The sequence below is a fragment of the Candoia aspera genome, chromosome 3, assembly GCF_035149785.1.
Source record: "Candoia aspera isolate rCanAsp1 chromosome 3, rCanAsp1.hap2, whole genome shotgun sequence".
Taxonomy (NCBI): Eukaryota; Metazoa; Chordata; class Lepidosauria; order Squamata; family Boidae; genus Candoia; species Candoia aspera.
The window spans coordinates 154,359,019-154,375,048 of NC_086155.1; the positions used below are offsets into that span (position 1 = coordinate 154,359,019).

The following is a 16,030-nucleotide window of genomic DNA, read 5'->3' on the forward strand; positions in this document are numbered from 1 at the left end:
ACCAGAAATGTTGCATTGCTATAGTGAGATATCTGAAAGAATAGAAATGTCTTATTTTCATCAGTTAGGAAGTCTAGAAGATGTTCAAAACTGTATGCAGTGTAGATTCACCTGTGCAGCTCTGTAGTGGGATCTTGGATGATAAAGGCTTCAGATCTAGTTAATGTTTATTTTAGCTTCAAATCAACATATCAGCTTTACTGCAATGAATTGATTATGTTTTATCTTAAAAGAAACATCACTGCAAATCAAATCACTGTTTTGCAAAAAAATATCAAGCTGTTCTGAATATAAATCCACACCTGGCCAGGTTCTGCATTTTCACAGACTGTTGTTTCATAATCCATGGCAAACTCAGGTGCGTTGTCATTGATATCCAGGATAGTAATGGTCACATATCCCCTCCCAATTTGTGAAGGGTTTTCTGATCAAAAGAACAAAAAGAAATTATTATTCTTTATCGCAAACCAATTCTGCAAGTATCTAACTTGTTTGGTATAACTGGGTTAACAAAATGAAGTTGTCAGTGAAATAAAGAAGTGACAGTGAGAACACAGTTGCAATATCTCATCAGATCAATGACTCATCAGATATGTTCTCCTGTTACTTCCACAGCTCTTATTCAGTATTTCCAAGGAAGATAAAAGCAAAGGAATATACTTGGGTAAACCACTCAGCTTCTTGAATTTCCTAGATTTGGCCACCACCAGCAGAATCTAATGAAACTACTCTCTTCAACAGTTACACACAGTAGATTCCAATTTGCAGCAACAAAAACGAATAATGAACTTCTGTCATCCATAAGGAAGTCAAATATAATCCTAGGATTCCAAAGATTTACATAATCAATCAATTCTATACTGTCCTTTTAATGCTATTTATTAACCGATTTCTACCCTGATTGGATCCATAAAAGTGATTACTGTAGTTTCTATAAAACAATAAAATATCCTAGAAGGGCTGTTTCTATAACAACAGACATACCTTTTATCCTATGATACATAGAAGTACTTTAACATATATAGAATTACCATGTAATAGAATAAATATTAACTCTTTGCATTTCACAGTTTATAGCTAGAAGCCTCTATAACATAGGTTTTAGGAAAAAAAGAGTATTTGATTCAAACTTGCTCAGCTGATACAGTGAAAATCAACATTTTATAAAGCTTCCAAATTTTTTGAAATGGCAACTTACGGCTTTCCATTGCTAAAACAGTAATGTTATGAACAGCATTTGTCTCTCTGTCCAATGTCTTTGCTGTAGTAATGACCCCACTGTTGGCATCAATATTGAAATATCTTTCTAAGTCAGTATTTCGATCTATTGAATACCTGGATGAAAGATGAAAGCAAAGTTTTGATGTATGTATAATTGTGCTTTGTTAAAAACGTTTCATTGATTTCATATTAAGGTGAAAGAGCATTTATTATTGTTCCTCTTCATCCGGATTCTTTTTTTAATCTGACATTTTATTGTTTTCCTAGACAAAGAGAGTATGTGATACAGTGATAACTGCTTCTGTAAAATAAATGTACTGTGTTGGCTTGGTTCCTGTATTTTATATTTTTCCTAAGTGAGGTCACAGGTATTTTCTTGCCTTTTCTGTTACTTCTTGGATACACCAAGTTTACTTTACATGCAAACAGAACCATAATATAATATAGATTTGGAAATCTGCCCCTTGTATTTAACCAATTCCATTTCCATCAGACCTTCCACAGTGAGATGCACAACTGTTTTAAATATGTTAAAGGCAAAGGATGGATAAGGAAATTAAAGAATAGATCAGGGATTATGCATCATCACATTTGCTCCTGGAGCTTGATTGTCATCATACAAGCCCAAACTCTTATTGCTGAACTCCTTTGGCTTAAATACACTCCCTTTGTTCCTCCAAACTCTTTTCAAAGAGAAGAAAATTTCAAAACAAAAATAAACAGCAAAAGAGAAGGAAAAAATATTCAATGCTCAATAGCTTGGTTACCCTCATTGTAAACAGTCATGTCCTTTGAGATGCATTACAAATGCTTCCAGATTGGAGTATGTTGACAGTTGACAGGATAATAGGATAACTCTAAATTCCTGCCATCACAATCGAAGTATAAAATCAGAGTCCTTATACACTGGTACTATGTATCATTCTACATAAAGCTTGGTGGTGTGCATGGCAGCTTTTCAGGAATGATAAAGAGCTTGTGGCATGATTTAAACAGTTATAAGTAGGGCGAGGATTTCTATGACCTAAAAATGTTAGAACTATGCAAGCATTTATGATCTTAAAACCGTTTAAATATGACCAATTAAACCAAAAATATGACTTTTAAAGCAGAAATATGACTTCACAATTTTTCTGAAATTAGCACCCAATTTTTTAAAATCTGTGCTTACGCACACACAGACTCACACACACAAATTAAAAGGTTTATTCTTCTTTGCTTCCAGTGTAGAAGTGCTAGTATTGAAGGAATAAAATGAACATTTGAGAGTAAAATGGTCATCCCTGGATTAGTTTTCATTAACAGCAGAATTGCATTGGATGACCACATGCATCTTGAGCTTATCAAACTCAGAAGTCCTTCCATTGTCCACCAGTATGTTCTTGTATCTGGAGAAACTCCGTGCGATATCACAAGAGGTTATAGGAACAAATTTGAAAAAAAGCAAACTCATCTGGAGAAATTCTGGCTCGAAATCTTCAGATTATGCTTTGAGTCAATTTAGAATGTTACTTATTTTGCAAAGTGTTGAATAACCCAGATTAGATTGCAGCACTCTTTGCAGTTTATCACTAATATTTTAGCCACTTTTCCCTTTGCTTGTTTTAAATCACTCTCAGTTTGTTTTATAATGTTCAGTGCATCACTAAGTTCCATTCCTACAGTTTCAAGGCAGGTGATTGCTCTTGATAATCCACTGAAGTTAGATCCTATATATGCTAGGTTTCCAGCCAAGGTTTCAGAAAAGGAATCTTGCACAATCTTGATGAAGATTCACAACAGTCAAATTCTTTAACTATCTGCTGCAAGGAAGCATAATTTGTGAAATAATACATAGCCGCATCCAGCCAAGTCCCCCAACCTGTCATGACAGGTTGGGGAGGGAGAGCCAAAGTAGGAGCAATTTATGTGAACGTTTGTACTCAAAGTGGAGCTTTAATGAATATTTTTTCCCATTCGAAATTATCTTGTCTACATCAGGATAGTTACTTTGAATCTCTTTGGCCACTCTGTGTAAACCATGTGCAAGGCATGTGATATGGATCATATTTGGATAAAGAAGTTTAAGTCCCTTGGTGGCTTTAGTCATGTATAGAGTGGCATCTGTTACAAAGAGAAGGATATTTCCCCTTTTTACACCATCTGGCCAGAGTAGTTTCATAGAATTGTCAAAGAGCATAGCAATAGAGGAATTGTTTACTTTTTGTAGTTTCACATATTAGAAGAAATACTTCATCAGGCTTGTCACACTTCAGAGTGTCAATAACAACACTGGCTACATATCATCCATTTACATCACTTGTTTCATCTATTGAAACCCATATCTTATTGTTGTCAACAGCAGATCTTACTTTCTTAACACATCTTCATAGCAGGCAGAGATGTAATTTTTCCTTAAAGTTCAATCATTTGGAATTGGGTGACTGGTGTACTTCTCCAAAAAATGCCTACCACTACCTAATTTCCTTAAGGGAATATTTGAAGTAACCATCATTGTACAGAGATCCTTACAAAATTCTGACTTGGTATTTGATGAACCTGCAGTTGAAGAAGCAGCTCTCTTGAAAAGGAGATGTTGCCTGTTCTCAGTGAAGGTAAATCTTGCTAAACAACTCTGGTGTTTCACGGTGTCACAATGTTGTTGAATATTAAAATACTTTTGGGCTGATACCTTAACTTCACACAATTTACAAAACAAAATATCACCATTGCTACTGAAAATCTGCTCCCCAAATTCTTGAACAAGATACCGTAATTTCACACTCGCTGAACGTCTACTTTTAGGCATGTTGAAATCAGATTGCAGCTCTCACATGACTCCACCACCTCAAACACACACACTCCTGAATTGGGGAACAAATGAGAGAGAGAGAGAGAGAGAGGGAAAAAAAAAGGCAAATTCTCATTCTTTTTTTTCAGGCCTGGACAGGGGAGAAGCCTCTGCCTACTGAAGCCATTTTTAAAAAGGTTGCTCTCCCTCTCTTACACACACACACATACACACCCCTGAGTTGGGGAGCAAATAAGAAAAAGAAAACAAAACAGGCAAATTCTCACCTTTTTTTCAGGCCTGGTCAGGGGAGAAGCCTTTGTTCCCACCTCTCTCTCTCTCTCTTTCACATACACATACACACACATACACAAACACACACACATCTCTCCCTGAGTTGGGGAGCGAATAAGAAAAAGAAAAAAAACAAAACAAAACAAAGCAGGCAAATTCTCACTTTCTTTGCTGGCTCGAAATTTCTGGCTTATCAGGAGGGTTGCCAATGACCAAAATATGACCAAAATATGATGTTTGTTACAAAATTAAGCAGAAATATGACATAACACCTTAAAAAGTCAAAATATGACTTTTCAGGCAAAATAAAAAGCATCTCATTCTTACCAGATTACTCTAAAATATGTTTTAACTTACTTATAAATTCAAATAAAAGTTCCAGAAAAAATATGACATGTCAGAAATCCTCATCCTAGTTATAAGTAGTGGGGTAAATAGCTTAACTAGAATTTTCTACAGGTAGAATCCATAATTTGATTTCAGTTCCTTGGGAAAGTGATCAAGTTAAGGAAAGGGGCAATTTAGGAGGATGGTAGCAGCATTGTAATTCATTAAAACAAGTGAATACAAAGAGAGAGATAACTAATCTTTGTACGTTCTGGGGCTTTACTAATTATAATTGTATTATAATTTCAGGATTTTTACCTATTTTGGCTACACAGCAATGGGAGATAGAAGTGGCAGAGAAATGTAGACCTTTAAACAACTAAGAGACCAAACATCCTGGCGGCAATATTTAATATTGTAAATCCCTGGTTTACAAAAGAAAGTGCTTCTAAACATGTAACAATTTTCTACATCCTGCAGAAATTATTTTCAAACAATAATGGATATATGTAGAAAAGTACTTCAATTCACTTTTGACTAAAAGGATGGATATTTCAAAGGGTTATAGGATGAAATTGGTTGCAGGTAGCAGTCATCCAGGTAGTATTTTAATATGGTAATCTACTTTTGTGGCTCCCTCAGTCATAAAAAAATATTTTAAGATTCAATAAAGTAAGCTTTTTATCATATGGAACACTAAATATTGATCCTGTTGGACTTAATAAAGGGACATCAGAATGCAGAGAGAGAGAGAGAGAGAGTCTTTACAAGCTGGCCAGCATAGCTAACAATGAACCTTCGTCATATCTTTTTTAATTCTGATTATTGGATTTTCAAAAAGAACGTTCAGAAAAGAAACCAGGGCAGTCAGATTCTTACAATAACATGCTGCAAAATTTGCAAGAATTTCTACAACCTTCTTATTTTACAATCTCCCTTGCTGTTTGCGGTCATTGTTAGTTTGTTTATTGTTTATTTTATATAACTATCTCTTCCTCTAACAATGTAGACTGGATCTAGAGCCATTTAGTCATATGTGCATGCTACTTTTTTTCCTGTAAAACCACATAATTAAGAACAAAAAAGGACTAGTGAACAACTACTGGAAAATAGAGTTAAATTTGAAAAACTAGGACATTAGGTGAAAGCTTATAAAATTGGAGAAATATAACCCAGTGGCTAAAATTCATATGGATTCATTTTGCCTTAATTTTACATCAGAAAACAGAAAGATGGGGTTCAGAAAAACATAAATGAATTATAAAATACAATTCAGATCCAAATCTAAAGTGTATTCACTCTGGCAGCCAGTTTGGTCTAGTGGTTAATGTGCTGGGCTAAAAGCCAGGAGACTGAGAGTTCTAGTCCCACCTTAGGCATGAAAGCCGGCTGGGTGACCTTGGGCCAGTCTCTCTCTCTCAGCCCAACTCACCTCACAGGGTTGTTCTTGTGGGGAAAATAGGACAAGGAAGGAGTATTAGGTATGTTTGCAGCCTTGAGTTATTTGTAAAAATACTAAAGGCGGGATAGAAAATAAATTATTTTTGATCACCTTAACAGATGAGTTACACCAGAAGCTTTCTATCTTTCTGCCTCAAATTTATAACTATTGTCAGAAATGCTGCTATTACATACCACCACCTAGAGAGACTAGATTACTTGCGACATTCTGTTTTTGGTAACAGCATTCTGATGCCTTTCTTCCTACTCTTCCTTTAACCAATTTCAGATGAGCAATAAACACAATTCTGTTGGAGTTTTAATACAGTCATAGCATAACCTCATTTATTTATTTTGTGCTTGTGAATTCTTATGTTTCTTGACTTAATGAAAATGTTTGATTTTTTTTCCAAAAATGTACACTGACCTGGGTAACTTTCAGGAGCAGGGTGCCATAATTCCCAATCTATTACTATCCATATGTGCTGGATTTCTATTCCCATAACCATATGCCAAATTAAAAAAAAATGTATTATACAGACAAACCTTTAATATCCTTTCCCCATCCTTTGACCCACCGATGCTTTGCTGAATTGTATTCTATTCCTGATTTCCTGTTTTACCAGAACTTGTGTGTGCATAAACTTAATTGGCATGAGCTTCACCTGCTTTCAATCCTCCCACTAAGGATAATTTCAAAGAAAAGGCTTCATTTACTGATTAACCAATTCAATTTTAATTTGCAGATAGCTGGGATCCTATTTCCAGCCCATCAATGGAACAACATTCACATACACAGATGGACTTTTCTGCCAGCCTTTTCCTTCTGCAGCCCCCTCCCACTTTATCCTTCAATCTCTGTTCCTTCAAACTGGAGAATGCTTGAAAGTGAAGGGGAAGTTGAAAGAGCTGCCCCTTCTATGAATTAATTATAGATTTGGAGTCAATATACATTAACTTCCTTTTTTAAAGTCAACTTACCCTCCTTTCTATAAGGCAGAACAATTATTTTTACTTTTTTTCTGCTAGGATTCTAAGAGCATTTCTCCAACAATAGTACATTTATTTGGCTTTCATTTTAATTTCTGCTTGTAAGTTTTTGCATGATTGTATTCCTATATTTGGTCTTGATGGTTGGCATCAACCAGAGACATTGCTGCCACCTTCATAATGAAGTCAATCTTGGCAGGCCCAGGCAGATGGAATTTAACTTCTGGCCAGCCTTTTGCCTTTTAAGTTATTAACCCTGCTAGTTCAGTGCTGCTAGTAAAAAGCCATTATGGAGGCCATTTGTGTATTTTCTTGAGAAACATTCAACTGATTATAAGTAATCTAATAACATTGTTTCAAGTATTTTGTGCACATCTTTTTCAAAACAGATGTCAGTTTTGGCTCAAATTAAGCACTGAAAACCTGGCATGTCTAAGTTATAATTGCATAGCTATCAAGCTATTGTTCTTTCTGCTCTTCTACAAAATTATTACATTCAACAGTACTTTGAGTTAAATTATTTTGAAGAAGTTCCTTTTCAGCCCATCTTATGCCACAAACTAAAATACATACACTCACACACAAGATAATGATCTCTCTCTCTCTCTCTCACACACACACACACACTGTGCGTGTATGTATATAAATACTAAATCAATACCCAGCAGAGATTTTCTTTCTGGAAATAGTTTGCTTGTGAATAGCAGTTGGTATAATTTAGAGAGAACAAAAGCTATAGTTTGTGGATAATAAGAGATTCTTGTCATCTGCGGAATATTTTCCACAGATTTCATTTGTGATGCATGTTTTCTCGCTATTATACAAATGCCACAAAACTATTGCAGTGTAGCCTAGAATACTGATGAAGTAGTATTTACCTATTTGAATGTTTATAAATTGCTGTGCCCCAAAGAATTAAACCTATTTGCAATTACAACAGAAAAACAAATTAATATTATGCAGATTTAGCCGCTTCCAACTCAACAGCTTAGTGAAGTGCACATGAATAAAGATCTTTGGCATTCTCTGCACAGTCCGTGTTAATATACTTGTACACAATTTCACTGACATTAAAGTGAACTGGAACATCCCTGTTTGAGTTGACCAAATCAGTGCCATGTTTTCACAACACACACACACATCTCTCTCTGTGCATGCATGTGTGTGCATGTGCATGTGCGTGGTTGTTTGGGAGATACTTTTTGGAGCACTCCTCCCCAAATCTCCAGAATAATTGCCCTAGTGTTCAACTTTGGGATGGTATAGGAAGGAAATAAAGGGAGAGAATGCAGTTGTTCCTCCAGCTGAAGTGACAGAAGTGGAAAATCAGCACTGGATTCTACCAAAGGTCTTTTTGTACTTTCAAATAAACCTGTGAGAAAAGCAATGTATAACATGAATAAATAAATAAATAAATAAATGAAAAGAATATACAACCATACACTGAAAATGAAAAAAAATATATGGAAATGAGCTATAAAATTACCTGACAGGACTGTTAGATGCATCCGGATCATGAGCTGCCACAGTACCAATAATGGTACCTACTTTGGCTGCTTCAGATGCCACCATGGTGTACGAAAGTGAGGTAAACATGGGTGGCTCATCAACATCCTCCACAATGATCTTGACTGTTGTCACATCATTGAATGGTCCAAGGCTTAAAAAGCGGGGGTCCACCTGCTTATTCGCTGCTTCGATTCTCAGAGTGTAGCTGGCCTTTGTTTCGTAATCCAGCTCCTAGAAATTCCAAAACTCAATCAGCAAAGTCTTTGACTTGTAACTGCCACGAATACATAGGTTTTCCCATCCTCAGATGCAAGAATGTCAGTCTTTCCTGCAGCCTTAACAAATTTATATAAAAGAAGTTTTTCCTACCCCAAATGAGATTTTTACAATCAATGTATAATGCTTGGAATATGGTATTCTGAAGTTATGTGAGACAGAACAGGAGTGAAATGGATGTATTTCCAAGATGAATGATTTGCCTGCTTTCAGTCCCATATCCATCACACTAATGAATGCCCTAAAGAATGTAGATGACTGGGGAGCCATACAGGAATTTCTAACCTCTAGAAGCTCTTACATGGAAACCTTCCATGAAATGGCTACATGTCAGAATAATATCATTACATAACCTGGATAATACTTAGCACTAAAAAGTGAACTGCATTCGTTTTCCACATTACTATATATAAAAGTCTGAAAAAATCAAACCAATATTATATATTGGTATTACTGCTCGGTAATTTCCCCTATATTTACATAATTGTGGGTTTGTTTTTTGTGTGGGGTAGGCAAATTAGTAATTAGATACAGTATATTCCAAACTACTACTAATAAATAATCATATGCATAATCATATTTTCTGAATACACAGAACTGCTTTTGAATGATATAAATCAGACACATGGAAACTGATTGAAATACTGCTAATCTCACAATCAAACATGAAAATTTGATTAAAAATGGTTATCACTATGACTGAAATTCAGAGTGTTATAATGGAAGAAACAGACAAGGACAAGTTACATGACAGACAAGGTCAGATCTGAAAACACAGATTCACAGTCGTTTGACAGCTTGCTTTTTCAGTTCACGGTCATTGAGCACATTCAGAAAAGACAGGCACCAACCTTTATGGTTTCTTGTGGATGTGTCTGCACATGCTGACTTCTCCCCATGCCCTACACAGCTTGCCAACTGCTGATAGCTTGCTTAGAGTCTGTTTTAAGCTTTTAGTGTCATATACTAGCAACTTCCACCTGCCACTAATAGGAAAGCAAATCTAAACTATGTTAAGGGTTCTTTTTTGCTAGTCTGATTATGCAAATCTGCTCTACTGTGTTACTACAGAAGTAAGTTGTGGTAGAGCTGAAACACACAGGCTTGTACTAAAACAAAATGAAATGAAATGTGCTGCATCTATAATTCCCAATTTTGAATAACTTTCCTCTTTTGAATCAGAAAAGGATACATCATACTGATAATCTGATCTCTTATTATTACTGGGATTGATGTGCACTATCTAGGAAGGTCTTGAAAATTATCCAAATACTATTATGTTTATTAAAATGAATATACTTATTTTAATATCTGAAATGCTAAACATGAAAAACTGTTAATGACTCAACTCCATTAGAAAGTAGTCTATGCACAGCATCATAACAAAATATGAAGCTTCACCACATCAGAGAAGTGTACCATTCTCATAGATATTTTTCTTCCTCCTTAAAGAGCTCTGTATAGAAGACAGGGCACATCATGTGAAACCAAGGTGGTGAGCTTTATTACACTGAACAATAAAGGGGTCAAGGAGGCAGAGGCCATTTCAACCTCAATAGACTTTCAGTCTTGATACAGGTCATTTTTTTTCAAGTGTTCTGAGACCAAAATAAAACACACTTGCAGTGGGACCTTAGTTTCAGAATCAGAATTAAAATATGGAAGCCGTTTTAAGTTTTGTTCTTGTCCTAACAGTCAGAAATCACGCTGAGACAAGGAGTAGGTCTCTAGTGTTTATTACTGCCACATTAAACAGAATCCTAACGAACTGAAGAAGCGTGGGAAAAACCCAGACAGATAAACCCCAAAAGTTAAGGCGGGTCTGATCTGTGTCTCTCTGAATGGCTGCTTAATTCCTCAGTACTACGCATGCGTTTTCCCCCCTGGATGGAGGCCCTCTCCTGCTTGCCATCAGTACTCATGACAGTTCTGAAAGGATACACTAAACTTAGAATGTTCCTAGGAAACATTTGAGTGGGTGGGGAACTATTTTGTTCTGAATTTAAAATAAAATGTTTCCCATTTTGTGCATGCCCCTGATTAGATGCTTCATCACAATCTTATTCATTAATACTACAGAAAGTTGTGATCATGGTGTCACACCTTCATTGTAGCTATTGGTTTGTTTGAATCAGGGTTTTGACATAAACCCAGTCAATTTTTATAACTACTACATGAAGTCTTCTGACAAATTTTATGCTACATATAAAATGTAATACTTCAAATTATCACATGGACTTGTTCAACTCCATAAAGAGATTCCAGGACAACACTAGAAGGTTATCAGTGATGGTGCACTATGTAAGAACATTGTTGTTAAATAGTTAAATGCATAAACATCCATACTATTCTGGCTGTTGTACAGTCACTTGATGGCTGCCCACCTGGGACACTTTCATATTCAGCAAATTGCTTGGTAGCTGCCATTGATCACACTCCAAATAGCCAAGCAATTCCTGGGACCACCTCTCTCCCATTGTTTTTGCCTGGCCCATCATATCTAGCAGAAAGGATATGCTCAGAGTCCCTTGCATCAAGCAATGTCATCTTCTTGGACCTTGGAGTTGTGTCTTCTCTGAGACAGTGCCTGCCCTATGAAACAGCATCCCCCTGAAAATCCAGATGACCCCGACCCTGTTAGCTTTTCACAAGGCCCTAAAGACTGGCTGTTTCCCCAGGCATTTGGTCCAGGAGGTTAGGCAAGCTCTGCTGGTGATGTGATTGTGTGTGTGTGTGATTAGGGTCATCATTTTAACCATGAGCACCATAAGTACTATGTTGTGTTTTTTGTTTTAATCACTGTATACCACCCAGAGTCATTCTTGTGAGATGGGCAGCCATACAATATTATAATATAATATAGTAAAGGTAAAGGTTTCCCTTGACGTAAAGTCCAGTCGAATCCGACTCTAGGGGGCGGTGCTCATCTCCGTTTCTAAGCCTTGGAGCCGGCGTTGTCATAGACACTTCCGGGTCATGTGGCCAGCATGACGACTCGGAACGCCGTTACCTTCCCGCCGAAGCGGTACCTATTGATCTACTCACATTTGCATGTTTTCGAACTGCTAGGTGAGCAGGAGCTGGGATTAACAACGGGAGCTCACCCCGCCGCGCGGTTTCGAACCGCCGACCTTCCGATCGACAGCTCAGCGGTTTAACCCGCAGCGCCACCGCGTCCCCAATATAATATAATATAATATAATATAATATAATATAATATAATATAATATAATATAATATAATATAATATAATATAATATAATATAATATAATATATAATAATAAATATCAAAGCCAGTTTAGTGTAGTGTAATGGTTAAGGTATCAGGCTAGAAACTGGGAGGCCATGAGTTCTAGTCACAGGCACAAAACCAGTCACTCTCTCAACCCTAGGAAGGAGGCAATGGCAAAGCATTTCTGGGGGAAGTCTTTCATGCAGTTGCTGATCAGTAGAAAGTGCTATGCACAACAGGTACCACTTTATCAGTGTACCAAGTACTGCTGACTCTGGAGGAAAGGAGAGGTTGGTTTGATCTGGTTGATAGGTCTTTCAGAGTCAACTGCTGAATTAACAAATTTGATGTAAAATAAGCATTGTATTGATTTCCTCGTATATAGCATTATTATAAAATCTTCAGATGCATATTATGCTAGAAAGCAAAGTAGATTCAAATTAAAGCAATGAAGATGCTTTGGATTATAATGAAATGATACTACATCGTAAGTATTTTTCTATTTAACTTTGAATTAAAAAGCATTCATGTATTTTGATACTAATCATCTTTGAGCTAGTCTTTGGATTACTGTGACTAAAATATGGGTTTCTGATATAACAGCAAACTAACAATTCACAAACCATAACAGCTATCCTGAAGGTTAAATGGACAATGCATACTTTAATTCTTCAGTACAGTGAATAGAGCTTGACAGCTTCATTAATATCTGTGCATTAGTTTTATCTGTGCATTAGTTTAGATCCTTACCTCATCCATTCATCACACAGAAAAACATATACACACTGTTGATACAGTTTTCCAGAGATCAATTTCATTACTTATACAGATAAATGATAAGTTTTGAATAATGTAATTTATACCAGATTGCTGTTTGCAAACCAATGTAGGATATCTCTTAATACTGCTCAAATATATTAAGATGTTTGAATTAGAATTTTGCTTCATTGTATTAACAATTAAAATGTAAATATATTAGTACTAAATTCCCTACTAAGCAACAGTGTCCTATACTATATAAATGCATCTTTAAAGTTTTTAGGCAAATTATTCTTGGATCATGTAAAAAATATTTTCTTTCTCTCTTCTCTCTGTAAATTTAAGTGGAATTGACAGTAATATGATTGGCAAGCTACCAAAGCTTCATCTCTGCACGTTTCATTAATGTGTAAAATGGTCAAAAAAAAAAAAAAAAAAAGGAAAAACAATCAGTGCATTCTGCATCAGAAGATTTATACACCATTTGTAAATTCTTGGGTGGACTGCAAACATCAAAATATGTTTTAGTTAAATTATCTATTCTGATTAAATATCTCTTACTGAGATGACTTACTTGAATCTCAAAACACAAAAAAATAAACCAATCTTACCTTTTGTATCATAATGATTCCTTCTTGTGTCTCTTTGTCCACTAAAATTTTGAAAACTCCCAAGCCATCACCATCCACAATCTTATATTCCATTTCAGCATTAGCCCCCACATCAGCATCTGCAGCCTTTAATCTAGCCACCATTGAAGCCAGAGGGAGTGATTCTGGGACATTATATTGATATGATCCTATGAAGTTCAGAGTGATTAGTGAATCTTTATGGTTTATAGATCTATTAATCTATGATCTTCTTTAGTTAACAGTAAAGAACAGAGATATAAAACTAGGGCAGTTTTGAAGCAGTACATTTTGCTCCTATAAGCCAGTCTATGGTTCTCTGCATCTCTTACCCCAGCATTACTCCTTTCTTGTAAGTATACTACAAAGGAACCAATATATAAGATACAACATGGAAAAAATAACCTAACCCATCAAAACTGTTGCAACTGCAACACCCAGAATTTCTGTCTAAACTGCAGAATTCCCAGGAATAAACACAAGTAATTCCTACTTCTCAAGATCTCTAAGGAGAGAAAGAGGGGGAAAAAAGGATATTCAAGGATGTGACAGCAGTATTCTCTGACTGTGCCCTGAGTAGGATTCAGGAATAGCTGAATTATGTAAGAAAGGTAGTGATCTGTCCCCAGACTTTGTACACTAGAGCTACATTATGAACACCAGGGATTATTTTTATTGATTTACTGGCTGTTCACAGGAATGCCACAATAAACTCTTGTGCATAATTTTCAGCATAATGTTGGAGGTATGGACTTTTGAGATGGTATATTTTTGAAATAGCAAATTCTGCTCTTGTAATTCAGTCTATGTTTCTTTGAGAACATTGATGCACAAATTCACTGCTGAAAATAATGCCTAACCTAATGTTTCTAGGAGAGGAGTCTACTCTCAGTGACATTTTAGCTTCTGTAGGTCTCATGTCACTAAAGGAAAAGAACAAATGAATTTGTAGGATCACAAATAAATCTTTATTGTGTCTTAAGGAGAAAAAATTTCATGTCACATAATTGAGATAAATACTAGTCTTGCCACTGTATTGGACTTTCTGTGGCTCAAACAGAAATTGATCAGATACAGATTAAGAAAACACAAGATGACACTACTAACCTTCTAACTTCCAGAAACTGAATGTGCTATTTTATTATTTGCCTAAATAATTAAAGGTGGGGAAAAATGCAATTCCCACTTTTTCTTTTCCCACTCGTAAAGAAACTAGTTTGAACATGCACATGTTCCTCACATTAATGTAACTTTTTTTTTTTTTTTGCAATGGGAGTATAAGAAAGGCAGGGAAATATATGATACTGTTGAAAAATAGGATAACTGAATTCTGAAAACAGACTTCTTTCTCTTGTTTGATTTAGCCATGGAATTGAAGGCAGACTGTTTCTGGTTTTCCCCATATTGATCCTTCCTTCCTTCCTTCCTTCCTTCCTTCCTTCCTTCCTTCCTTCCTTCCTTCCTTCCTTCCTTCCTTCCTTCCTTCCTTCCTTCCTTCCTTCCTTCCTTCCTTCCTTCCTTCCTTCCTTCCTTCCTTCCTTCCTTCCTTCCTTCCTTCCTTCCTTCCTTCCTTCCTTCCTTCCTTCCTTCCTTCCTTCCTTCCTTCCTTCCTTCCTTCCTTCCTTCCTTCCTTCCTTCCTTCCTTCCTCACAATAAGGGACCATAAGAATGAGAATCAAAGGGAAAACTAGTTTTGAGACTCTTTGGTGTCTATTGGCTGCCAAATGGATAAGGTGTTATAAGTACTAATGAGTTTTGAAAACAAAGGACAAGGCAATTATCACTGTTGGACTATAACCAATTCAAAGTAGAGAGTGAATGATAATGGGAATGGCAATTGATACTTGCTTTATATTCCATAATAACTTTTACTATCATCACTGTTATTCCCCAGTTCTCTAAAATCTATGCCATTCCATCTTCAGTGGCAATTAGTAGATACTGTATATATCCTCAAAGAAAATATATTTGGATAATTCAAAGAAACATTAAGAACTCTACCTTATCAGGATTTATAAAAAAAATATCAAGAAGTTTCATAAGATAGCACATTAATAACACCTTATTTTATTTCTGTATATGAAAAACAGTGAACAGCTATTGTCTGGAATCAGCATTTATCCACAATAAACAGATAAAAGAAGCTGAAAGAAATTTAATTCATAATTTGAATATTTGTCCAAAATTAATTTCAGCCATGCTTTTCCCTAAGTAGCACACCAATATAAATTTGATACTGTACAAATTATCTTTAATTATCACCTATAAAAACTTACTGCGTGGAAATCGTGGAGGGTTATCATTGACATCAGTAAGGGTGACAGTGACAGATGTGGTCCCAGAAAGACCCCCATTTTGACCAACCATATCCTTTGCTTGAATGACAAGCAAATATTGGTCTTTTGCTTCTCTGTCCATATTAGGAAGTGCAGTCTTGATAACACCTAGAATATACCAAAATAGTACATAAAGTAGTGGTAACTATCTTGTTGATTACCAAGCACTGAGGTATAGCAGCAAAATTTGTATTGTATTCCCCATCCCAAAAAACAGCACAAAATATTGAGTTACAAAGACTGAAG

General features: G+C 35.9%; 1 protein-coding gene across 4 annotated transcripts in view; it reads right to left on the minus strand.

Annotated features, from left to right (window-relative positions):
- The window catches only part of CDH7 (cadherin 7), a 106,210-nt gene that overhangs the window by 19,637 nt on the left and 70,543 nt on the right, over window positions 1-16,030 (minus strand). For all 4 annotated transcript variants that reach the window (XM_063299057.1, XM_063299058.1, XM_063299059.1 and 1 more), the window contains 5 exons: window positions 15,725-15,892; window positions 13,431-13,618; window positions 8,529-8,782; window positions 1,199-1,335; window positions 303-424 (listed from right to left, as the gene is read on the minus strand). In XM_063299057.1, coding sequence (XP_063155127.1) covers window positions 303-424; window positions 1,199-1,335; window positions 8,529-8,782; window positions 13,431-13,618; window positions 15,725-15,892 — 869 coding nt within the window. The remainder of the gene's footprint in view (window positions 1-302; window positions 425-1,198; window positions 1,336-8,528; window positions 8,783-13,430; window positions 13,619-15,724; window positions 15,893-16,030) is intronic.